Source organism: Mytilus californianus, unplaced genomic scaffold, assembly GCF_021869535.1.
Source record: "Mytilus californianus isolate M0D057914Y unplaced genomic scaffold, xbMytCali1.0.p SCAF_10, whole genome shotgun sequence".
Lineage (NCBI taxonomy): Eukaryota > Metazoa > Mollusca > Bivalvia > Mytilida > Mytilidae > Mytilus > Mytilus californianus.
Genome location: NW_026262582.1, coordinates 63,148,628 through 63,176,395, shown reverse-complemented (window position 1 = coordinate 63,176,395; position 27,768 = coordinate 63,148,628). Strand labels below are relative to the sequence as shown.

The window sequence follows — 27,768 nt, the reverse complement described above, 5'->3', positions numbered from 1 at the left end:
TCCTGTTTGAATTGTTTTACCATAGTCATTTTGGGGCCCTTTATAGCTTGCTGTTCGGTTTGATGAGCCAAGGCTCGGTGTTGAAGGCCGTACTTTGACCTATAATTGTTAACTTTTTATACATTGTGATTTGGATGGAGCGTTGTCTCATTGGCACTCATACCACATCTTATAATTTATATTAAAAGATAAGAAAAACTTTCGCCTGTATGGCAACTTCAGTCATCATCTATCTAATATGCAAAACAAGTTGGTTTTTTTTAAAGTGCGTGTTACTTTCTTACAGATTATAAAGAATGCTCAAGCATTGATGATTGTTTATCGGAACAAACGTGTCATGCAGATAAAGATCTGAATAAGAATGTGTGTTACTGTATTAATGAAGCTACTAAGGCTGATAGAGATGGAAAATGTACTACGGGTAAGTCCCTCGGCAATTTACAGAGATTAACATTTGATATGGGTAAGTGCCTTGGGAATTTCTAGGGATTCAAATGCACATGTTATACGGGTAATTGTCTCTGGAATGTGTAGGGATATACATGCACATGTAATACGGGTAAGTGTCACGGGAATTTACAAAGATTCAAATGTAATACAGGTAAATCAAAATTTCCAGGATGAACACGTGATACGTGTAAGCATCTCGATAATTTACAGGAACTCAAATGTAAAACTGGTAAGTGTCTCTGAAATTTTCCAGGATGAACATGTAATACGGGTAATTGTCGTAATAATTTACCAGGATTCGAATGTAATACGGGTTTATTTAAGTGGCTCCAGAATTTAAAAGGATTAAAATGTAATACGGGAAAGTGTCTCAAATTTTATTTCCGTATTAAATACAACAGCTATGACTGCACGTGTTATCTGTGACAATGTTACAAGAATGCATAGAAAATAAACGAAAAGCGAGATATTGTTCTTAAGTTTATAATTGTAGCATTAAGAATTATATGCTTCTTTTTATAATTTTATATGGTTGTAAAAGCGTTGATCGTGAGCACATTTTTAAATGAAGCTCTTTCGCGCTTCATACAAAAGGTGCTTCGGTCAACGATTTTACACTACTATAACACTATAAAAAGAAGCATTCAATTCTCTAGTATTTTTTTTTTTATTACAACGTTACCACTTACCAAAAAATTGTGATCAGGTTAATCCTACCCTAATTTTCAAAAAACTCAAACTATACGATACTCTCAATGGAACTTTCGCTTACTCATTCAAGAACCCTTTTAGAATGAAATTTATGATCATTTTCGTCAACGAACAAAACAAAGGCAGTTGTCTTTGAAAAAAAATACCTCTTTACTTTAATATAACATTAAAAGGATATAGGTATTTTTTTTCAGAGAAAAACTGCCTGTGGAATAAGAGTATCGATAAGCCGTATGGCATGTGTGAAATATCAAACAATTGTTTTCGCTGAATTTGCAATATAGCAAACCCTATATATAGTGTGTATTATTAGTTTGCGATTTCAAACTAGTCTCGGCAATCTCCTTGAAGATAGTGAGACGGTCATAAGACCCATTGATAATATCTTGCAAGCAATATCCCGACACAACATGTAATTATCAATCCATTATCTGTCTGTAAACATTATCTGAGGTTGTTTTACACTTTTGACATTCTAATACCGTTAATCGATTAGTGGGAATCATAAATACAATGCCGGTGGCATAGGTTTATTCAATATACGCGGAGTAACAGTTGGCGGTTTTATTGGTCGTTCTTCCAGGGTTTATTAAATGTACATTGGGTGACTAATAGTCTATGACCACAGAAAAAGCATATTAACTATATCTATTTTGTAGAATTTCGATCGCGCATACTTGGCTATATGAATTTGTTTTATCTTCAGTGATGTCCTTAAAAGCAAGATGATAGTTGCGCAAACGCGTTAGAACTTATAGATGAATTGAAATTTATCAGAACGTGTTAGATGTAAGAATGTCATATATCACTTCCTGTTCAGTATTCAAATAATTAAGATCTGTATCACTGAAGTGATCTAGCTGGTTTTTGACAAGGCAATTGTGGCGGAATGAAGTTAGATTTTAAGAATTTGTCATTCAAATGAATAAAAAATGAAAATGTACAAGGAACAGGAACAGTTCACTTTAAACCCGGGATAATAAACAACAAAAACACACTTTGTCATTAACCACGTATAACCACCGCTCGTAACCGCATTAACCACCACTCGTAACCACAACCACGCCCTCTTTCCCCCGAATGTGACCTATCGAATAAGACTTATCACCGGGTTAATACTCACATGAGCAACACGACGAGTACCACATGTGGAGCAGGAGCTGCTTACCCTCTCAGAGCACCTGGGATCACTCCAGGTTTTTGAAAGGGTTCGTGTTGCTCAGTCTTTAGTTTTCTATGCTGTGTTTTATATGCTGTTGTTTGTCTTTCGGTCTTTTTCCTTTTTTGTCATGGCGTTGTCAGTTTATTTTCGACATATGAGTTTGAATGTCCCTTTGGTATCTTTGGTAGTGTGTTGCTGTGATGCTGTGTCATTGGTGTATACCTGACATCCTTTTAAAAATGTTCTACATGAGGGTCTGAATGGAGCTTACAGAATAGAGAATAATAGGCAAAAGGTGCAGAATAAAGGGCCAAAAAAATTTAAGAAAAATAGAGATAAAAATTAAGAATAGAGAATAGAGAACAAAGGGGTGCTAAAATATGAAGAATAGAGAATAATGGGCAAAACAAATGAAGAATAGAGAAAAATGGCATAAAAATAAAGATAACAGAAACGAAGGAATCCCCCCTTTTCCATACCACGACTGCCGCTACCATTCCAGACTCTTCTCCATGATTCTTTGAAATCAATCGAAAATATTGCGTCCGTAGTATATCCATTTGAAACAAAGATTAAATGCACGGATAAGTCAAGCAACAAATTTTTCAACCTTTTTTTTCTACAACATCCTGTATATAGTATAAATCATAAGTTAATTGCCAGTTTCGTAAAATAACTTCCATCCACGCCCAACACTGAAAAAAATCAAAAAGGCAAAGCGAAAATTCCGATAAACAGAAAATATAATTTGATGTCTTCAAAACAGAATTCAACCAATGAGTACAATCTTAACATCCACTTCATAATGGCAAGTCAACACGTCATAATATCCTTAAATTCTACTCTTTAAACTTTAATTTCTGACCTTTGTAATATCAGGTGCAGAAATCAGACGCCATTTTGTTTAATTTCCTGTAAAGAAGTGGTGACCGTGTCCATAATTCTGTAATTCCAGGTGAAGACCTTGGACGCCATTTTGTTTAATTTCCTGTAAAGAAGTGGTGTCCTTAATCCTGTAATTCCAGGTGAAGACCTCGAACGCCATTTTGTTTAATTTCCTGTAAAGAAGTAGTATTTGTTAGTCAAATTATTTGAGTAATTTACAACTTGTTGATTATTGGTCAGAACACCATAAACGCACGCGACATTGCTTAGATCATTAGTATTACGGAGAGTTTCATACTGTTTTGTCGGTATTTCTCAGAAAAATAACGGAACTAAACAATTATAGTTTTAGAGGATTATTTTGAGAAAATTGGGAATTTCTGTTATTTAGTTAAAGTTTTGTATTTTGGCAATACAATAGCCAAATTTGTTATACTTTAAAGCTCTGTCAAATGTGCAGATGGAAAACACTCAACTACATGTCGGCAGTATTGTTTCATTTTAAAACTTACTTGATTCTTTTTCCTTAGTAAAATAGTTTGAGGGACAAATTTCAATCCTTTATTTTGTATAAAAAATTGAATATCTCAGGACATCACGTCATCATGAGAACGAAATGTTAACAAACACACAATCGTATTTGATCAGTTGATTAATTTAATTGCTTTGTTCATAGTTACATGTATTTTGCCTTAACCTTTTGTAAAGAGGCTCATTGGAAAATCTGTTAAATGTAGATCCCATATCCGCACTTCGTTTACAGGAATCTGACACCACTCTGTTTTATGGGATAACACGAACTGTGGGCCCCGGACTCAATCCTAATTTTAGTGTTGGACTCCAGGCTCCATGCTATGGGCTCTGAGTTCCATTAAACAATGTTTTGGGCTCGGGCTCAATGTTATGTCCTTGTTGTTTCCTCACATTTTCTGTTTTAAAACATTTTCGAGATCCTTGGATCTTGTCGTAAATACTTATGATAGACATCTTCAAAACATTGGAGACACAGATCATTGGTTGACGTAATAATTGTCAGAATAGAAAAATATTTGAGAACCGAGCATTATCAGGTCCTTGTAGGCAAAGCACGAATCTGTATTTACACACAAAGTTTCTCCGAAAGCGACAGTGTTCCATTTTTTTCCAATTTGCATTTTCAATAAAAAATATGACAAAGTGCTAGGATGTTGATTAATGGTTTTTCAACATTTCAATATTTACTAACTTATAGTACATATTTAAGGAATGACTATATATTTTTTCTGTCTATGAAGAAATAACATAAAAAATGTGGTGCACACTGTATAACCCGCGTAGCGGATTATTCATAAGTGTGCACCACATTTTTTAGGTTATTTCGAATAGACAGAAAACATATTACAGTCATTCCTTATAATTTAATTCTAAATCCCATTTTTAAGGAGTAAATTTTGAAAAAAACGTTGTTGACTTCACGGTCACATGACCAAATTATGTCTATGAGCTGATAGACAAAACACTTTCAGCCAATCAGAAAACGTGTTACATCCAAAATTAAATTATAAAGTTATAAAGAAAAACAAATAAACGATTTGGGCATGTCTTTCTGCGTTATTTAACCTCATTGGTCAACGCGTTAGTGATGTAGCTCGGTGTTTCGGTCAAGTAGAAAACTAAATTTATCATAGATACCAGGACTGAAATTTTGTAAGCCAGAATATTTGCCACCGGACGTCAATTAGCAATGTGTCAACCAATCTTAGTATCAAAGAGAGTCTCTGGAACCAATGTATCATTTTACCAAAGATAATCTTTTGAACCAATATATCTTTGTATCAAAGAGTCACTGGATCCAATATATCTTTGTACCAAAGAGCGTCTCTGTCACTAATATATCTTTGTATCAAAGAGAGTCACTGGAACCAATATATTTTTGTATCAAAGAGAGTCACTGGAACCAATATATCTTTGTATCAAAGAGAGTCACTGGAACCAATATATCTTTGTATCAAAGAGAGTCACTGGAACCAATATACCTTTGTATCAAAGAGAGTCACTGGAACCAATATATCTTTGTATCAAAGAGAGTCACTGGAACCAATATATCTTATCAAAGAGATTCTCTGTCACCAATATATCTTTGAATCAAAGAAAGTCATTGGAACCAATATATCTTTGTATTAAAGAAAGTCACTGGAACCAATTTATCTTTGTATTAAAAGAGAGTCACTGGATCCAATATATCTTTGTATTAAAGAGAGTCACTGAATCTATATATCTTTGAACCAAAGAGAGTCTCTGGAACCAATATATATTTGTATCTAAGATAGTTTCTTGAACCAATTTATAACCTTTAAGGACAAAATAGGAGCAACAGAGTATTCTGCTAACTGGTACAAGTAGCTTTAGCTTTATATAAGCTACAATTCGACATTCAACAGTGCAATTGGTAAAGATATTGTGATTAATGTTGTGGTAACAGGAAAACTGCACAACGTTTAAAATTACCATTGAAATGTCAAATGTGTTTGGCAAAATCTTTCAGAATCTTTGGTCCTTAATACTCTTCAACTACGTACTTTATTTTGCCAAAATTTGTTGATTTGGTCGTCACTGGACGAAACTTCTGTTGTGGACGAAATGCGCGTCAGGTGTACAGAATTATAAGCCTGGTATCCTTGATGAGTTATTTTCATTGTTTGGTTTCAAATCAGCATGCATTGGTTGTACACTTTACTTTAAGTCACTACTTTACAATAAAAATAAAAACAGTTTATTAAATGACAGGTGTTCTTTTGGTTGCTTTTTGTAAAACTAGCTGATGGTATTTTCACGTCATTTTGACTCTGGCGGATAGTTGTCTCATCGTCAATTATTACAAAAAGAGCAGTATAATGGAAAAAAAAAATAAAAGAATAGAGAAAAATAAAAAAAAAAAATAGAGAAAAATAAAAAAAAAAAAGAATAGAGAAAAATAAAAAAAAAAAAAAAAAAATAGAGAAAAATAAAAAAAAAAAGAATGAATTTGAATTTTGAATTTTGGTGTTTTAACGCCACTTTTAAGCACCGCTTTTGGGCTATTTCGTGGCGGCCAGTTTTTATTGGTGGAGGAAGCCGGAGTCCCCGGAGAAAACCACCGACCTTCGATAGGAAAACTGTCAATCCTAGTCAATTAAGATTGGAGTCGAGTGCACCCGCACGAGCGGGGTTCGAACTCACAACCTCAGTGTTGACTGGCTAGTGATTACAGTAGTAACTAACTAGACCACTCGGTCACCGAGGCCCAAAAAAAAAAAAAAAAAATAGAGAATAATTGGATGCTAAAATATAAAAAATGGAGAATGATTTGCAAAACAATAATCATGATAATGAATAGAAAAAAATGGCCTAAAAATTTAAAGAATATAGAAACGTAGAACCTCCTGTCAAATACAACAAGGAAGCAAACAAAAAAAAATGGTAGAAAATTGAGTAAACGAAACTAAAATATCATCAGCAATTACATTCCTATTTCAAATAACGCAGATTAATCTTACTACATTTAGATATATAAATGCAAACATCCGTCTTATCACAGAGAATTGAATTTCTATTTACGACGCCTAGGTTAATAGAGTTTTCCGCTTGAAATATACGTAACAGACATGTATAACTACTGTTGCATAAAACTTCAATCCATTTCTTTCCTAAACAAGCTGTGATTTAACCGTTTCATACTATAAAATTTAGATTAGCTACAAGAAAACGATGAGGCTGTCACGATGTTTAAAATTACCATAGAAAATCGCAGTATTTCACTTACAGAACTATATTCAAAAAGTCATTTACCGCTGTAGTTTATTGTTAGCGGCTATACTCTAGCCAGTTACACAATTACTGAATGATATGGATGAACGAATTTGTAATGATACTTAAACAATAATTTCTTGGGGAGTTTGATCGTAATGGTCGTTTCAACAGCTTCCAATATGTCCGAAATGATTAGGGAAGAACATTTCTTCTGTGCGTTTTATGAATATTAATAAAGATTCAATTTATTAAAGCATTAAGAAGTCGTTTTATAACCATAGCTTAGATTTCAAACTAAGTAGAATGGCTATTCTACGCAGCTCATGTCAAATATTTAAACAATGTTACCAGTTGAACTCCACGATAACATTTGATCGGAGTCACCTCCATTTGATCGGAGTCACGAGGTCTGGTGGCCATAAATTCAGTAAACAAACAACTTCCTCACTGTGAACTCAAAAACAGGGCCGTGTTCTTTGAATAACCCTTCCCTGTTTAATTTTCAGTTAATGTTTCGACTTCGTTGTTAAATGATCCATTGAGAGAGAAAAATCAAATACAACCCCTCATTCTTATTTGATTGATTGTTGTATGCTTAACATTCAGTGGCAAATATTTCATGCATTTTCAGGACGATATTTTGATATATACAGTGTTCATGTATAAGGCGTCGACCGGATGTTTATTGATTGCAGCACGTTTAATAAAGGGGACGTTAGACAAGGGGGGAGGTAATCATATCAAGTAGTAGCGAAATCTTAGTGTAGATTTATATTGTATCCTTTCTACAAAAAAGTACTTTAGTTTTTAGGTTGTTTTGATTTCTAAATGTTCAATAAAAAGGTACAGAAATGATCTTATTTTTCTGATTCAGATTCTATTAAAACTATCGTTAATGAATCGGATCAGAAATTCAAAAAAAAAATCATCGTAAGCCATAAAGTGGTGTATTGAATAGCAGCAATGTATCAAATTTGTTCAATTTTCTTCCAGGAGACATCAGTGTTCCGGGCTTAGAAGATGATGTTATTCCAATACATAATATTCATAAAAATGTCCATGGGCTGGTACCAGATACAAATAACGAGACGATGTCGACACACGGAAGTAAAAATCAGGTACTAAATAGTTTGTGACGAGATTGCTTCCCTTACATAGTCGATACTTCGACAGTCGTAGGGTGGAGCTAGGGAAGTTCTTCTTTAGTTCCATCGGATAGAGCACTGACTGTAACACAGAGGCACTGGGTTCGAGTCCTGGAGGAGAAATTGTTTATTTCTAGTAATAATCATTCTCTCCGGTTACAAGTTTAATCAAGAAATAATTCATGCATGCCAGCCATAGATTTGTTGGATATTTTCACATGGCCTGGGCCATTATATTCGAATTTTATTACGAGCGTTAGCTAATAAAATCCTTAAAAATTGAGTGAATAGCATGAACTCCAGAGGAGCGAGACTGGGTGTGTCGGCAGGTTAACCTATATATGCTTCATTATAACACATTATGAATATTTGGCCTGCTATTATGTTCATCGGTTTTAATAATACTTGTTTTTACACATAGACGTATGGCTATGGTCTGGCTGTGGCTGAAGAACATCAAATACGGTGATTATATCCATATTTTTATATGATTGTCAAAATTATTCTTGTCTCTCAATTATCAGATTAATGTTATAAATTATTATACTCATCATGGCAACCATTTTCTATTTGTAGACAAATCCAACGCCACTATCGACGCCACACATTTCCGACATCGATTCCACAGTTCTATTACAAATATTCATCCCGATTACAGTAGCCCTTCTATTGCTGTTTCTAGTGGCAATAATTATAGTAAAAAGATCAAAGGCATGTAGTAGAAAATCGAAACGTAACGACAAGGTTATTCGGAACAGCGAGGATGTCCAGTTGCTTGACAGGATGAACTTTGTTAACAAAAATCCGACATATTTTTTCTCTGAGCGAGGCGAGAAGGATCCTAAGAAAATCCCAATCAACAATATACCGTACGATAAAGTAACGTTACAGGATATTGTCGGAGAGGGTGCCTTTGGTCAAGTTTATAGAGGTAAGTAAACACTCAACACTATATCGTTCACACTATTCATCACATAATTTGAGGGTCTGGATGAGAGGGTCCTTCGTTTAAATTTTTAGGTAATTTTTCTCTATTCTTCATACTCTTTGCCCATTATTCTCTATTCTTTATATTTTAGCTCCTCATTATTCTCTATTCTTTATTTTTTTGTCCATTATTCTCTACTCTGTGAACCGCCATTCACACCCTCTAATATCCTGAATTCAAGCGCCTGTGGCAGAACCGTTATTTAAATCCATATTTTCATATATATCTTCTCTATTTATACTTATCTTAAATTTATATACGTACATCGAAAAATATCAGAAAATTCGTCAAAGATTCCAGGCATTTAATTTGTTATCCAGGCGCGCGTTTCGTCTACAAAAGACGCATCAGAGACTCTTGAATGGAAAACGTAAACAGGCCAAATAAAGTACGAAGTTGAAAGGTATTGAGGACCCAAGATTGCGTAAGGTTTTGATAAATAGAGTTAACAAATAAACTCATCATAGATACAAGGATTGAAATTTTGTACGCCAGACGCGCGTTTTGTCTACAAAAGATTTATCTGTGACGCTCGAATCAAAACAGTTTAAAAGATCAAATAAATACGAAGTTGACAAGCATTGAAGACCCAAAATTCCTAAATGTTTTGCCAATACAGCTAAGGTAATCTATTCCTTGGGTAGAAAATCCTTAGTATTTCGGACATCCAAAGTTTTGTTAACAGTTAATCTATTTCTGACCTAGGTTAGTGTATGAGATACATGGTATCAAAGTGTTGTTTAAGAAATAAAGCTTCTCCTTTTGATTAAAAAACATAACAAAAAGTAAAATAACAAAAATACCGAACTCCAAGGAAAATTCAAAACGGAAAATCCCTTAGACAAGAAGGTTGCCTTCTACGTCTATGAAAATCTGATTCGTTTCATGATAAAACTGTGGTTATATTTTTTATGTTGATCATAATAGATTCTTAATGTTGCTTTCGATTCGTTAATGATAAATTTATAACCCAATAATTGCATGACAATGTCTTAAAATACCAGACTACCATAGGTGTCTTATTAATTTCGCATCAAATAAATTATTTACCATTTTAAGCTACGAGATGGCTAAGAGTGTAATAATTTCCAGTCAAACAATGTTAAATTACAATAATTTGCAAAAAACGGAAACTTAATGGAAAGAAGACAATTTTTCACGTATTGAGGTCAAATGAGGTTAGAACAGAACGAACGAGGAACCATTAAGGATAATTAATATAACTTTTAGTTTAAAAAAATCAATATTGCCTTGACATGAGGGTCTATATGGGGGTCCTTAGTTTCTTCAGCACTTCATTATTCTCTTTTCTTTATTCATTTGACCTTTCTTTCTCTATTCTTCATATCATTTTCCATTTATTCTGCACTTTTTACCCTTTATCTGTAAACCCCATCCATACCCTCAGACATTGGAAATGAAGTTATAACGAATTAGAAGTGCAACTTATCAAGCTGGTACATCTAGTTACATTTTTGTTGTTTGCCATGATGCCATTAACACATCACGTGTAAAAATGAATTAAGTGTCTGTGTTTACAATATAAAATAAGGAGATGTGGTAAATGATTTCCAATGAGACAATTATCCAAATGACGCAGATTTAAGCAAATACAGGTCACCGTGCAGATTTCAATAATGACCAATATCCATACCGCATAGTCAGCGATATAAAAGTTCGAGATAATATAACAAGTTGCTTTTAAAAAAAAAAGTCAATACGTGAACCTTAGAACTTTTTTTATTCTAATTATTATTTCAACTGAATTGTTAATTATATCTCAGTATTTTCATTACCATGTGTGTGGAGGATAATATTTTCTTCTTATTGTAAATCAGGACAATTATGGCATGTTGAGAGTGGTGTTGAATATAACGTAGGGAGATAAGGAATGTTTTAATTTCAATAGTTCATTTCTGGATGGTGTTAGCTTTCATTTTTACCAGTGTGAAAGGTCAAACTACTACCAATGGATGACACTTCTAGGGTGTTTATTGGTAAAGGTAATATTTCAACTAGAATCCCTCAGTAATTTTATATATTTTTCTTTTTAAAATACATATTTCAGAGCAAGTACGATATTTTGTTTCATAAAATGTGAAAGTTTTATTCCTACCAAATAAAACAAAATCTACCTGCTTACCATTTTATTTTGTGCCGTAAAATCCCGTTCCACCTTAGAAATGGGTTTGGATCCAGCTAATACATTCAATTTACTGCTTATACGTCTATACTTAATATACCTGTCCAAATCAGGAGCCTGTTTTTTTTTTTGTTTCCTTATTATCGTGTCTGTTTTTCGCCATTGATTTATATCTTGTACAACACTGGTCAATTTGATGTCATTTAGCTCGCTTTGCTAAGAATCAACATTCAACGCCATGTTTATTGAAAAGTTCTCTCATTGGCAAGCATAGTTTACCAAATATTATATAATCATATCAGTCGCAGGATAATTCGATTATTATGAAATGCGGTTCCTTAAATCAACATACGTAATAAATCTCAAAACTTTACACTGTTTTTTGCTAACTTATGTTTGTTGCCTATAATTCAGAAATTTAACAGTGTTTTGGGATTTTTTTTGCCTAAAGTTAACTTTTTAAGCATGGGTCCCTTTTCAAACGTCTCCAAACTACTACCTCAAATGTGAACTTAAGTATAGGGGAAATTTTGTTCGCTATTTTTAAAAAAATCTTCTACTTGCTCTATTTTGCATGTGAAGACCATAAAACCGTCATCTCTATATTGACAGTGAAATTTTATGTTTTCTTTCCATTTGAACTTATCTAAGATATTTATCAATAGGACAGACAGGTATGTGCATGATGGTGAAAATATACCACCTATGGAGGGGGCGCTCCTATAACTTGTTTGTATAACTTTCAATTAAACTCAAATTTATTGTTTCTTAGAATTAATTAAACAAATGCAGTTTAATCTTTTTTGTTGAGAATCTTTAAAGGATATTCTTGTGTTTCAATTAATTCTTCTGCATTGATAATTAACTGTTTCTTTTAAATTATCAATGATCATATTTGTGTACATTTACGTTTCATCATAGGCAATAAGAATGCATTCTCTTTTTACCTCGTGTGTTTTATTAATGAAATCTTTTGTATCTTAAACTTAAATGTTATGCCTCGACAAAAATGGTTTTATATTAGATCATTTAATCTCTCAATGCGTCTCGTGGTAGAGTTACACTTATCGAAGATCAGTTGTAAGGAACATTAATTAATGTCTTTCACTAGTTGACCATTACTCAATGCCTATATATATATATATTTATTCAAGATAAAAAGGCATGAATTTGACAGATACAAAATATTACAAAGACACAGATATAGCACTAGACATAGTTTATAGACACTAAAATGATATACATGTTTACTAAAAATTTTAAATTAAGAAATAAAAAGTAAAATTATGAAAATTTTCATGATATTTTGATAATATGATTAGACTAGATTAGAAATGAGTGAAATTTAACTTGACTAGATTTTACACTGTAGCCTAATATCTTAGGATGACCCACAAAAGTTAGTAAAACTTATTTCCAGTGGGGTCCTTTATTATTTATTTCTAGATTAATTTAATAAATTTTTGAAAGACTGAGGTACATGTGTCCATGTTTTGAATCCGATTATTATTCTTTAAGAATTATACGTATGGGAATCTATTTCTATTTTTTTCTATATAGATTATCAACTATATCTTTTATTACCATGTAGCATATAAGTGAGGTTAAGCGATCTGTGTAAAGTTCTTTATTGCCAAGTTTTAGATATCTCAAATGATCCGTATGGAGGTGCTCTTAATTGCAGGAAGCTAATACAGATAAGAAATATAAATGTTCCGAATGAACAATAATTAGGGTTCCGAATTTTCCTCCATAGACTATATTTCTAACTAATTAATATGCGTGAACCCTCAGGGGTTCACGCAAAAATAAGAAGACGTGGTATAATTGTCAGCTCTCCACAAGAGACCAAATGATTAACATTGACATGACAAAAGTTAACATCTATAGGTCACCGTACGGTCTTCAACAATGAGCAAAGCCAATACCGCATAGTCAGCTATAAAAGACCCCAAAATGACAAATTTAATGTAAAATATTTTAAACGAGAAAACTAACGGCTTGATTTATGTACGAAATAATGAACGAAAAACAAATATGATATACAGCAACAAACAACAACCACTGAATTACAGGCTCCTTTTGTTGCGATAATCACCAAGTCGCATTATTTGCATTAATAAAAACCTCGTTATAATTTCTGATTTTACAGTAATCAACACCCGTCTGTCAGTCAGTTAATAAATCGAAAAAATTCTAATTGCAGGTCAAAACTTTGCAGGAGAGAATGTCGCCATTAAAATTTTAATAAATCGAAAAATTTCTAATTGCAGGTCAGAACTTTGCAGAAAATGACGCAGGAGAGTATGTCGCCATTAAGATTTTAAAAGATGGCGTGTCAAACGAAGTGAAGGAAGATTTTGAGCGGGAAGTTGATATTATGAGTGCCTTTGATCATGAAAACATATTGAAACTGATAGGAATTATACAGAGAGGTTTGCTTTAAACTAATGCATGTTCTATTTCCTATTCGTATATAATTATATTTTTACTGTTTATTTTAACAAATTGGAAAACGGTGTAAAGCCACGGGGTTAATTTTTGAGTCTGATCCATATATATATTGAAAACTATTATTGCTACTCCTGCTTCTACAAGATTTTTATCAAACTATGATGAGTTTATCTACTAACGTTAATATCTACCTGCTAGTTTGGCGATAAATGTTTGTGAAATAATCATCGAAGAAATCAGCAAAGCATCAAGAAAATGCAACTGTAACAAAATCAAATTGGTCCTTCAACTTTATCATAAACAAAGCCACTGCGTATAAACATTTCTCTTAAATCTTACCCGATTTATCCTTTTCCTGACCTGTTGATTAGATTTATTTAATCAACCAACGTGTGGTTCTTTTGATCTCAGTTCTTGATTTTTCATTAGTCAAAATTCGATTTAATATGACATCAAATTGTCTTGCTTCCCTCTGAATTTCCTATTGTGACGTCATAAAAAAGGCGTCCATGCCTGATGACGTCACATAGAAAGAATACATCTTTTTGCAAATCATTCGAAAAGTAAGATTGAGATTGTCTGTATATCGTCTAAAAATCATTAGAGAAACAGATTCCACCACTAAATCTCGTGCAATACGATATTTATCCACTCTCGACAGTGAAATTTTAAATACTTAAAACGCTCGGCGAGCCTTGCGTTTTAAATTTGAAAATTTGATTGTCCCGAGTGGATAAATATCGTAATATACTCGATGCAGTGGTAGAATCTATGTTTTCAACGATATCACGTAAATATATATATATATACCACTGTCATTGGTTTAGAAATGAAAGATTGGCTCCAAAAACAACATCTCCCTATAAATTGCATACAAAAGACAAGAAAATTGGATTGTCAAGAAATATATTTATCACCTACAACCGCGACAAGTAATAAACAAGAAACTGACGTCTCAATACAAAATTACAAACAGACAACCAACTACATGAACTAGTTAATTATCTTCAGAACAAATCAGTAATACCACTATGCATATTTAGAAGAATGATCTGAAAATCTCATATCATTTTTCGTATTGAACTGTCGAAGTTAAGATTTGCTTCACTTAATATTGTCAATAATGAACGAATTAATTATCACATAATATTCATACGCTGTTGACAATTACATGTTTTGCCTTAAGATTTATGATCCAAGTAATGTTTATTCTCACCCTAGATAACATAACTTGTGTAGAAAAACTGTCCCCTTTTCAAAATGTTAGGAAATCGTTGTAACAACTTTTTGAGGAATTCTTTTGTGGTATAATGCAATGAAAAATTGACGATCATATCAAACTTAGACTTAGTTTACAGGAGCATTTAAAGTTTCTATACCTCGGACGGTCGTTCGGCCTGTAATTCTTTGTTTGTCGTAGTTTGCTGTTTATCTTATTTGTTTTTCCTGTATTGTTTTGTCATAAATCAGGCCGTTGGTTTCCTTGTTTGAATTGTTTCACATTTTTTTATGTTGGTGCCTTTTAAAACTTGCTATGAGGTATGGGTTTTGTTCATTGTTGAAGGTCGTACTGTGACCTACAGCTACTTAACTCTACGTCATTTGATGACGATGACTGATGAATAGTCTCAATGGCAATCATATCACATCTTATTTCTATACAGTTTCAGAACCAATCTATAAAATTTATTTAAAGAATGACTGTAATATTTTTTCTGTCTATGAAGAAATAACATCAAAAATGTGGTGCACACTGAAAAACTGGTTATTTTAAAGTGTACACCCCATTTTTTATGCTATTTCGAATAGACAGAAAAAATATTACAGTCATTTCTTATAATTTAATTCTAAATTCCATTTTAAACCGGAGTAAACCATGAAAAAACGTTGATGACGTCACGGTCACATGACAAAATGATGTCTATGAGCTTATAAACAAAACAACGTCACCCAATCAGAAGACGCGTTACATCCAAAAATAAATTATTATTTATTTGTTCTTGTCCTATGCATAACGACCCTGAAAAATTAACGTTAACGAATCTATGATCAATAATTCAATCAATGATATGGCTAAAAGAGAGGCAAACGATATCAAAAAGACATTCAAACTCATAAGTCGAAAATAAACTGACAACGGGTCCGAGTACACAGTTATTTCGTAGTGCATTTCTTTTAGACAATAAATAAAAATTAAAAAAATCCCACCTGCGCTTTCTCAATAATATTTTTACAGTGTGTTGTACTACTTTTGGGACAAATTATATCAAAATTATAGAAAACTTCATCGGCTCTAACTCAAAATATGGACAATTTTATGTTAAGGGGGTCTTGAAATCTTTTGACAGCTTCCGAAGTGCTAATTTTTAACCTTTTTCAGCTGGACCAAATCACTACTTTACTTCAAAATATATGACCCAAATTTTTTTACAGTGTCATTTCACCCCCTTACTTGCTATTTGAGGCATAAAACATGGAGAAATAAATTTGGAAGGGGTATAAAAAAATTGGCAAGTAACACACTGTCCACACTAAGGACTATATTCGTGGACAACGAAAATCAAAGGACGATAACTGTGTACTCGGACCAACGCTGAAAAAGAAAATAGACCAACAGACAAACAACAGTACACAAAACACAACATAGAAAACTAAAGACTGAGCAACTAGAACCCCAACCTAAATCTGGGGCTGATCTCATGTGCTCCGGAAGGGTAAGTAGATCCTGCTCCACATGAGGCACCCGTCGTGTTGCTCATATTAGTGCACATCCTGTTTTAAGTCCTAATCCGTAGATCACATTCGGGAAAAAAGGGAGGGGATTGTAGTTACGACATTTGGAAAATATTCAAATTTGGACTTTTCAGAATTGTAAGATCAACCCAAAAGAGAGGGAACGTACCACAGGGGCAATTAAAATTCACCAGTACAATAATAACAGATACTACTTTGCCAAAAAAGAATTTTTTTAAAGATAAACTATTGAAATTTACTGTTATGCAATTTTAGAAATCATTTTGAAGTAAGGAATATATCTCCCTCATGCACAGTTCTGATTCCATGTCCAGTTTTGGCTATACTTTAGGTCCTTTTGGTTGATCAGCTCTTCAACGTTTGTATTAGGTTTTGAATTTTTCAGTATTTTGGCCTAAAGAATCACTGAAGAGATATTAATTGTCGAAATGCGCATCTGGTGCAGTAAAATTGGTACCTTTTTATTATTCAAAACATTATATAGAAATCTAAAGATGAGCAAAACAAAACCCACCTAACAAAGGGGCTGAAATCAGATTCTATTTAGATGTGTGCAGTTCCTGCTCAACCAAGTTTATTTTAAGATTGCATAAATTTTTATTGACTTAAAACAAAATCTCTTTCAAACGCAAAAAAATATGAAAAAATAATTTGAATATCTTAACGCTTTACTTTTGAATATAACATTTCATGTCATATCATGACCGTTTCTGGCTAAAATGCACTTCGTTTAGTGACAATAAAATTATGAATGTTTCAAAGAAATGTTAAATCTCGAAAAAAAAATCAAATACAAGGCATATCAACAAAAAAATCAAATAAAATTGAGAATGGAAACGAGAATGTGTGAAAGAGACAGCAACCCGACCAATGAGCAGAAAACAGCCGAAGGCCACTAATGGGTCTTCAACACGGCGAGAAAATCCCGCACCCGGAGGCGGGCTTATCCAAAATCCATTCCTCTATTTTAGCATTACCCAAATGCTAACCCTCATTACGGTATCCAGTGGATAGGGGAATTGATATCCGAACTACAGACTGTATTACTGAAAGTCTATTTTTTTCATTTAAGGTCCGACTGAGACGCCTTACATGGTATTTGAATATATGGTGCATGGAGACTTGGCAGATTTACTCAGACGAAACGACCCAGCAATGCGTTCAAGTGACAGAGATATAACACTGGAAAAGGTAACGATATAAAAGATCAAGATTTATAGAAATAAAAACACAACATTTAAATTGAATAGGATTTGAGATTTGAAATGAGTTCTTCCAATTTAAAACACTGTTAATTTCAGATAGTTTTGTAAATGTGTTGCAAAAGAATATAAAACATGTAATGATGATTTACAAAACGGAACAGAAAACAATAACGATGGTAGGTTAGACATTATTAATAAACCGTTTATTTCTTTCAAAATCATAGATGCTAAATTAATGCGATAAAGAATAGGAAATGACTTTGCTTTAATGAATTCTTCGTTTCAACTTTGCAGTTATCAAATTTACTATAATTATTGTATTTCAGAATTATTCATACATTTTTTTTAAATATTTTTCACATTTTTATGATCATTAGGATGATGAGGAAACAATAATGTAGTCTTTTTGAAAATTTTATTTGATAATGATATTGAACTTAAATAAAATGGAAATGAAATCTCAGAAATGATACAGAAACTCAAAGATAATATCTGTTAAATGTCATACTCTTTTTGATAATAATCTGTTTTATTCCAAATATGCAGCAATCATTAATCAATTGTGAAACATAATATGCAATCATTTCATGAAGTAAACATCACATGTCACAATTATGAAGAAAAGGAAGTTGGCAAACGAAGGTGTCATCCATCAATTGATTGCATGCATAAATATTTAAAAATTTCCTTGAAACATGACCATGAGTTAATAGTTTTATCTATATCACTGCTCTGATGTGTAAGTTATCAGAAGTATTTACCATATATCCAATGTTTCTTAAAAACTGACAGTAACGAAATAGCCAATTGTGCTGAAAGTGACTTTAAATGACCAAAAATCAATTATTCAGTCTCAGTGGTATTCGTGTTTATTTAACATTATTTTTCTGTTGTTTGTTTTGTGCACTGTTCTCCATCTTTTCATTTTTCTATTGGCCATTTTCGTGTTTGGCTTTAATTGAATCTCTGGATTTTGATTGGCTTGGTATACTCCTAGTTTTGATCAGTTTATTATACGATAACAAATTAACAACACATACAAATCATTATCATTATAATTTGTATTGTATAGAAATTTTACTTTATAGAAAGGAAGGGGTCAACTCCTTCATGGAAAGTTGACCTACGATAGATTTGGCTATTATAATTTTAGGTCATTTTTGGTCAAATAGCTTTTCAACTGGTTCGGTTCTTATACATCCTTGGTTTTCAAATATTCGGCTTTGAGTGTTCCTCGTTAAAGTAAATCCAGAAAAGCGCATGAAACTTATAAAGTGTTGTTCTACAAAATTTCTCATCTTGAACATAGAAACATAAAATTGTTGAATATATTTAACTTCACACCATACAAAGAAAAATTAAAACTTTCTATCTATTCCAGACTGACCTCATAGACATTGCTACACAGATTGCTAATGGAATGACTTATCTAACGTCCAAACATTTCGTTCATCGTGATCTTGCAACCCGGAACTGTTTAGTAGGAGAAGGATTTGTTGTTAAAATTTCAGATTTTGGGATGGCACGTGATGTGTATACATGTGATTATTACAGGGTAAGCTAATTATGTTTAACATTGTTAATTACAGATATGTATCGCTGCAACTACCAAACTAAAATGTGTTTCGACATCTTATACATACCAATAATCCATGATTACGTCCACAAGGTATAGATTGCCGTAGCCGTAGTTGGCACAATTGTTTGGAATTTTCTGTTTTTAAAGCTCTACCTCTTCGTTTATTTTGGAGGCTTTTCAACTGTTTCAATTCGAGCGCCACTGATGAGTCCTACGAAGACGAAACATGTATATTTCACACAAAATTATAAGCCTCGTAGATTTGATGAGTTTGTTTGACGACCACTTACTCGATACCACTTCTTGTGGACGTTATGTTTCCGAGGGTATTATCAGCCAAGGAGTCAGCACTTTTTGGTGACATGACATATCATTGATAAATGTCTGTAAATTTTACTGTGTATACAATGTTGAATTATTCGAAACACTAAGGTTTTCCATCCCCAGGTGTAGATTACCGCAACTTTAATTAGCAAAACGTTTCGGTATATTCGGTTTTTAAAGCTCTACAACTTTGAATTTTATTTGGTCGTCCTACTGTTCGAGCGCCACTGATGAGTCGTGAGTAGACGAAACACGTACAAAATTATAAGCCTGGTATCTCTGATAAGATTTTATTTTCTGTAAGTCTTGAGTCGCTACTTGAATATGACGTCACGTACTGTTATTAAGTATGAATCTCAAGTGGAAGGCCTGGTGTCACGAAGAATTACATTTCCCCTAACTCCACATATTTATTTTTTAAACCGAGTTTAAGGCTTGGTAGACAAAACGATGTTTACAGTGTATGACATCTATCTTGTCAGTCTCCAGTTTACATAAAAAAACATTTATCCCAAAGCATTTGGTGAGCGTTCGGACATATTTCGAGTTTTTTTTTATATCACTGCGTAAGCAGTGCTGCTGCTTGATTGTCCGTTTTTTGTTGTTTTTCTGATGTTTTTTTTTTGTTTTACTTTAAAAGATTTTGAATATTCTGTGTAGGTCTTCTTTGTTTTAAATGTTTAGTTTTGAGCGTTCCCGGTAAAGGTAACTCCAGAAAACCGCTTCGGATGCACGAAATTTGAAAAGTGTTCATTTCAATAATTCATACTTTTTATATGTTTTGCTTTCCATAATGTTGGTGTAAAGCGTACCCGGATGAAATGTAATTAAGAACACATGGAGACTGTTAACAAAGAAATGTTCGAAAAACTATGGAGTTTCTACCCCCGGGAATAGATAACCTAAGTTGTATTTGGCAAACCCTTTCGGAATTGTTTATTCCCAATGATCTTCAACTTAGTACTTTTTTTGGCTATTTTACTTTATTTTTATTCAAACGTTACTGATGAGTCTTTTGTCGATGAAACTCGCGTTTGGCGTTCAAAACTATAAGCCTCGTATCCTTCATGATTCTTTATACCATGTATGTATTTTAAACAGCTTGGCAAACTTTTCCCAACAAAGAATAGAATATAACTAAGATTTAAGGCATTACACTAGATACACTTACTATAAATTATACAAATGTGGAGCAGGCTCAGCTTACCCTTCTGGAGCATCTGAAATCACCCCGTCTTTTTAGTGGGGTATGTGTTGCTCAGTCTTTAATTTTCTATGTTGTTTTTGTGTACATGCCTTTTGGTCTTTAGTTAATTGGCTTTGTGACCCCTTTGTCAGTTTATTTTCGACTTATAAGTTTAAATGTCAATTTGGTATCTTTTACTATTTTAATAATAATACTAATTCATAAGCATCACTGAAGTGACATTAATTGTCGAAATGCGCATCTGGTGCAGAAAAATTGGTACCTTTTATGTTATCATAACACATTTACTGCTCTAAATGCGAATTTCAAAATATTCTCTCAGTTGATTCTTGACACCAAAAAATTTAAAAATCTAAAACCCAATATTAACGTTGAAGCACTATTAAGCCTATTTATTTTGTTTTGGTTCGAGCGTCACTGGTGAGTTTTTGGTAGACAAAACGCGCGTCTGGCGTAGAAAATTTTAATCCTGGTATCTATGATGAGTTTATTAGACAAAGAAAGATAACTCTATATTTTTTTCTGAACTGTATTCCGTTTGAAAATACTAAAAGCAGCAGCATCAAAATAAATATTCAAATTGAATCTGGTATTTCATATCTCCCTAATTTGTTAAAAATGACGGTTGACATTATCAGAATATGATGTAGGATGTCCAAGGTTTTGCAAATTTGTTTGATTACCCATCCACTGGAATAGAGCAAATCATGTATTTAAACATTGCCATATAAGCGGGAGGTTTGTCTAGCAATAAAACCAGGTTCAACCCACGATTTTTTTCTTAAAATGTCATGTACCAAGTCAGGAATATGGCAGTTGTTAACAAATATACCGTTTCTATGTATGTTGGCGTTTGTTTTTGTTGCATTTCAGTATTTCTGTTGTTCCGTTGTTCTCCTCTTATAGTTGATGTGTTTCCCTCGGTTTTGGTTTGTGACCCGGATTTGTTTTCGTTTAATCGATTTATGACTACTGAACAGCTGTATACTACTGTTACCTTTATTTAGAAAGTCAAAAGATTTAGGTTTATGTATAATATAATACACTTCTTTTGTTTATGATCAATTCATGTTCAGAAATTGTCAATTTTCAATGTCGAAGAAGAAAAGTTATTGATTATTTATTAGAACATTAAAGAAAATTTTAAAATCATAGAAAATACATTTGCTATTCAGTTCAAACACAAAAACAAAATAGTATGCTAACTAAATTACATAGGGAAAAGATAAAAACATATTATTGAATAGTAACAACATATATCATACAGAATGTAACCAAACGTTAGTGTACAATAATTTATCATATTGCACTAGTTCGAATACAGTTTCAAATTAATGATGTCATCTTTAAAAGTGATATTTGCCGCATTTTATAAAAACGTCACGAGCTTTTAAATGTATAGTTGTGGTGAAATGTGTGTAACGTTTAACGTGGCGGCTATCACTTTTTTGTAGGTTAATAAACTGTTTTATAATAAATCCAATTCATACAGAAAAACTTGCTAAAATAATACCATGGATAAATTATCAATATTCAAGCAATAACCTTCTTATTGTAAAGAAAACCTTGAAAACCTGTTTAACATACATATGGTACTCATGCCTGGGGGACGAGATAATGTCCTTATCATATTCTTTATTTATTGGTATACTGTTTACAGATTGGAGGGTCACGAATGTTGCCAGTACGTTGGATGTCTCCGGAGAGCATGAAATATGGACGATTTACAACAGAGTCCGATATATGGGCATTTGGTGTGGTATTATGGGAAATATTCAGCTATGGTAGACAACCATATTATGGTCATTCAAACGAAGAAGTAGGTGGTTTTGAATATTTTTTATTCAAATAATATGACATGAATATTTTGTTGAATTGATATCATCTAGTTTTTGAAATTCAAGAGACTTGATTTCTTGATGATTGATTAACCATTATATCTTTATATATGCTTGTGATGAATATTTTGTTATCAGGGTTTTAAAACGTTCGTTAAAAGATTTGAAAACGGATGTAAATGAGATTTTTGTCGTTCACTCCTTTATTAAGCTGTGTGTGAAAATATTAATGGAGGTTAGTTATCAATAAACATTAGAAATAACCGCGTTTTATTCTGAATTTGTGCACGTCATTTTCAACGAAATAAACACATTAATACGCTGACAAGGACATTTCTTTTCATGACTTTAATTTAAACAAATGTTTGCTATTGAATTGGGTTAATGTATACTGCTTAGAAATATTTAAGGAAATACAAAATTAACGATTGGTGATTATTTTCCTTAACGTCTTGTTGCAAATAATGTATTCCCTTTCAAGACAAATACCTGCATGCAGACAACGAACAATATTTTTTTGGTGATATGGAAACATGTAAAAAAAAATGTTTTAAGTATTTGATTAAGACTTTACTATTTAATTCCCAGTAGGTTTTTAAATTAGTTGAAATTGATTTGTTTCATTTTGTTAACAATCCAGAAAACTACTGTTTATGAATATTTGGACGCACAGAAGGTAGAACGTGTCGAAATTGATTTCCGTTTTTTTAATATATGTTATTGCATTTTCAGGTTGTTCGTTTTTTGGATGAGGGGATTATGTTACAACGCCCAGACGAGTGTCCATCGACAATATATCATATAATGCTTGGGTGCTGGAAGAAAAATCCAAAAGAAAGAATTCCTTACCAGAAAATACACAAACATTTAGTAGATTTCAGCAAAGAAATTCTGCGTAACGTTCACCATCATCGGCCGATTCTGAACAGTGAAAGCGAGCCATGAAATCATTCACCTTTTTAAAAGCAAACATTTCCTTTTTGTAAAAAATTGGGATCATTAACAAAGATCCAAAGACACACTTGGTTCATGAACCTATTTCGTCATGTGTTCCCTTGGACATTACAGCCTTGTCCTTAAATGTAACACAGTAACATGTGTTATGCATCATAACATTTGTTATACAATGTAATATGTGCTATAATTGTTTTTACATTATAACATGTGTTAAACATTGTTGTACATTTTAACATGTGCTAAATATTGTTACACATTGCATCATGTGTTATAATTGTAACATGAGTTATATATTATAACATCGGTTATACATTGTAACATGAGTTATACATTGTAACATGAGTTATACATTGTTACATGTGTTATACATTGTATAAAACATTGTAATATGTGCAAAACATTGTAACGTATGTAAAGTAGTGTAGCTATTGTAACATGCCGATGAAAAGAAATACGATGCACACAACATGGACGTCCTTACAGCAGATTTGTACTGCTTACAAAATCATCATGTTCATTTTGATAAAAAAGTTAACTGTTGCAGGAGTTTCAGATTTCTTACTAAAAGAAAGTTTACTGTTACACTTAACTATTCTTTAAGTCATTGTGAGTTTGAACACTCCAATCGTAATTGAATATAATAGCCAATATTCCTGCCGAAGATCATGGGTTCTTTTCGGGCAATCCTGTTTCCTCTTCCAATTAAAAGTGGCCGTCACGATATTGGAAATAGTGCTGAAAGTGGCGTTGAACACTAACAATCAATCAGTCAATCATTCAGTTTTTTTTAATAACCGACATAAAATCAGCTGTTCCCTGTTTGACAGCGTCACGTGGTCTGTTTTTATATATGTTTTAATTTCTGATGAAACTACCAACAACAACAGATATGCATTATATCCATTTTCTTTTGTCTATGATATCAAATGTTATTTATAGGTTTGTATTGTTTTGTGTTGTGGCCCCTGAAGAAAACATGGAAAAGTTTTATACATTTTTTTTTTATTTCATTTAAAGACTATTAACGTTAAGAAAACAAAGAGTTAAAAGATTTCCTCACAAAATACCTTTTCTAACATTTTTATCAGAACATAATGAAACATTGAATCATTTCAGGTCGGCAGCTACTTAAAATATAACATCTTCACTCTGAGTTAAAAAAAAAAGAAGTGTATTTGTATAATGAAACTATGTAAGACAAAACACCACGTTTATTCATAATTCACAAGTAAATAGTAAAATAACAAAAATACCGAACTCAAGGGATATTCAAAACGGAAAGTCCTTTATAAAATGGCAAAATCAAAAGTTCAAACACATCAAAGAAATGGAAAACAACTGTCATATTCTTGACTTGATACATTCATTTCCTAATGTAGGAAATGGAGGATTAAAAGTAAGACAGTGAAAAGTAAAAATCTTAATCAAAATTCTGTTTGTTATTTGACCATACAAAATTTAAAGACGCGAATAGTCTGTATTCAGGTTTTACCTTTGGTATTGACCATGTTATGTATAAATGTTTACTTCTGCTTGAACTACAAACTTCATTTTTATGACCTTGATAACAGTTTCCTCAAAGAATGATTTTATTTATGCCTAATTACAATTATACCTAAGACTATTCGATTATTTTGTTAATGCTCATTTAGGATTTGATGATATCCATTATCAATGTATTTTGGCTTCCTGGGTTTGGTAATGGTATATTTTCATGTGCGTACTGAAATAATTAAAATTAAATATTTCTTTTCGATTACTTCTTTCTTATTTTAAGGGCAGTGTAATATAAGGTACGACCACTTTTTAGTAAGTTGAAGAAAAATTTATTTATCGTGGAGTTTTCAAACAACATGAGATTGACTGGTGACTGTTGGGATATTTCTTTTATTATATTTGCTATGATTCCTCGCCTATTTTTTTAATTTAAGGAAATAGTACACAGCAAATTTGTTACAATAGATCATGGGATAAATATTTATCATATATCATTACAGATATTTTGCTACATGATATCAAATGTCTAAAAAGTTAATGTAAAAAGTAAATAGATTTGTGTTCACACTCAACCTTGACAAAATGTATCGGTAAAAGCGAAATTAAGAAAACTTTGTCAGTTTCAACATGTGTGTGTGGTTGTTTCTAGACTAACTTTTACATGTACGTGCTTAAGTGGTTCTTTTTCAAATAAATTAACAATCAATTATTTATGATGTATAAGGTACTTATAAATTGAAATTTACTGTTTTGCAAGTTCAGGGGTCAAATAATTGCTTTTATCACACCTGTCTCCCGTTTGATACTTAGGAAAACTATCTAAACGATTGTTTTCTATATATATCAGATATTTTAAAAGATTAAGTAATTACAAAATATAGTCATACGGTTGTCATTGCTTTATTCCAGTCGGTTCTTTCTTATGTAATATGCCAAAATTAAATTAGCTGATCGTTTCCTCTGCATTGTGTTATACGTTTGTTTTTCTTTGAGGCTAGTTGATCGTTTCCTCTGCATTGTGTTACACTTTTGTTTATCTTTGAGGCTAGTTGATCGTTTCCTGTGCATTGTGTTATACTTTTGTTTATCTTTGAGGCTAGTTGATCGTTTCCTCTGCATTGTGTTACACTTCTGTTCATCTTTGAGGCTAGTTGATCGTTTCCTCTGCATTGTGTTATACTTTTGTTTATCTTTGAGGCTAGTTGATCGTTTCCTCTGTATTGTGTTATACGTTTTTTTTTCTTTGAGGCTAGTTGATCGTTTCCTCTGCATTGTGTTATACGTTTGTTTTTCTTTGAGGCTAGTTGATCGTTTCCTCTGCATTGTGTTATACTATTGTTTTGTATTTGAGTCTAGTTGAATGTTTCCTCTGCATTTTGTTTACATTTGTTTGTCTTTGAGGAGGTTATTTACCGTTTCCTCTGCATTGTAGTATACTTTTGTTTGTTTTGAGATTAGTTAACCGTTTCCTCTACATTACGTTATACTTTTGTTTCTCTTTAAGGTTTGATCAGTTATAGGATTTGAGGTTGGCGTTTTGTGTTCATTGATTGAAACCAATGGTCACAATAGAGGTGGGATTGCCTTTTGCCAAAATATGGGATAAAGCCGTTTAATTCACAGAAATTCGGGAATACTAAGGCAAATTATCCAGAAGCATGTGTCGTTTGAGTTGACGGTGTAAAATCATTTGCATATTAACGGTTGGTCCAGAACAATTTTTGTTTGTACTCAGTTGTCGGTTGCTCAAAAATCTTTTGCATGTTGACGGTTGGTCCAGATTCATGTGTTGTTAGTATTGTTGACGGGTGACCCAGAATCTTTTGCATGTTGACGGTTGGTCCAGAAACATGTGTCGTTTGTATTGAGTTGACGGTTGACCCAGAATCTTTTACATGTTGACGGTTGGTCCAGAAACATGTGTCGTTAGTATTGAGTTGACGGTTGACCCAGAATCTTTTGAATGTTGACGGTTGGTCCAGAAACATTTGTCGTTTGTATTGAGTTGACGGTTGACCCAGAATCTTTTGCATGATGACGGTTGTCCCAGAATTATGTGTCGTTTGTACTGATTTGACTGTTGGTCCAAAATCATGTGTCATTTGTATTGAAAGTCTAATACGGGTATGCCGGTAGGTCACCAAGTTTATATTAGTTTGCATTGTATTGACAGAATTGTATATTTTTAGTTTTACTTTGTGCAAAACTATGTCCTCATTATATTTGTTATGTACAGAAGTCACGTGACAGAAGTTGAATTATTATCGTTATCGTTGTTTATTGTTTTTGTTTCAATTTGAAAATTAAGGTCTAGTCGTACAAATTTCTTTGTATTTGATAAAAATATTGAAGCTTCTGACTTATACAGATTATCAATTTCTGATATGCATCATACTTGAGGGCGGATAAGAATGTTTATTGGATACTCCAAAATAAAGGATAATGCTATATGGACGGTTACATGAGTAACCTACTAATAGGTAAATTAAATAATTAAATTAATATGACTCTTCTGGTAGATATTCTGTAATATTTCAACTTATGTGGAAAATAATAATAGAGGGTCATAATTTATAAACTACTGTTATTGTAATATCATACGGAAAAGTGCAATAACACATTAAAAATGTGAAAATAAGTTTAAAGTATTACAGAATATTTACTAAAAAAATAAACAGCAAGAGAAAATAGTAAAAGAAAG

The 27,768-nt window shown here is 32.5% G+C and overlaps 1 protein-coding gene across 1 annotated transcript; it reads left to right on the top strand.

Moving 5' to 3' along the window:
* Positions 1–290: 290 nt before the first annotated feature.
* On the top strand, positions 291–25,912 carry LOC127718369 (BDNF/NT-3 growth factors receptor-like). Its single transcript, XM_052224357.1, has 8 exons — positions 291–421; positions 7,970–8,094; positions 8,698–9,052; positions 13,526–13,687; positions 17,533–17,651; positions 19,047–19,220; positions 22,436–22,594; positions 23,346–25,912. Exons 2-8 carry the CDS (start codon positions 8,068–8,070, stop codon positions 23,556–23,558), a joined length of 1,209 nt encoding a protein of 402 aa, XP_052080317.1. The 5' UTR covers positions 291–421; positions 7,970–8,067; the 3' UTR covers positions 23,559–25,912.
* The last annotated feature ends 1,856 nt before the right edge of the window (positions 25,913–27,768 follow it).

What these genes read in the sequence shown, in the direction of transcription:
- LOC127718369 (XM_052224357.1), top strand. Translation starts at nt 8,068, where the DNA reads ATGTCGACACACGGAAGTAAAAATCAG. An exon ending in GATAGGAATTATACAGAGAG is followed by an intron (nt 13,688 to 17,532) that starts GTTTGCTTTAAA and finishes TTTTCATTTAAG; the next exon opens with GTCCGACTGAGACGCCTTAC. An exon ending in ATACATGTGATTATTACAGG is followed by an intron (nt 19,221 to 22,435) that starts GTAAGCTAATTA and finishes TACTGTTTACAG; the next exon opens with ATTGGAGGGTCACGAATGTT.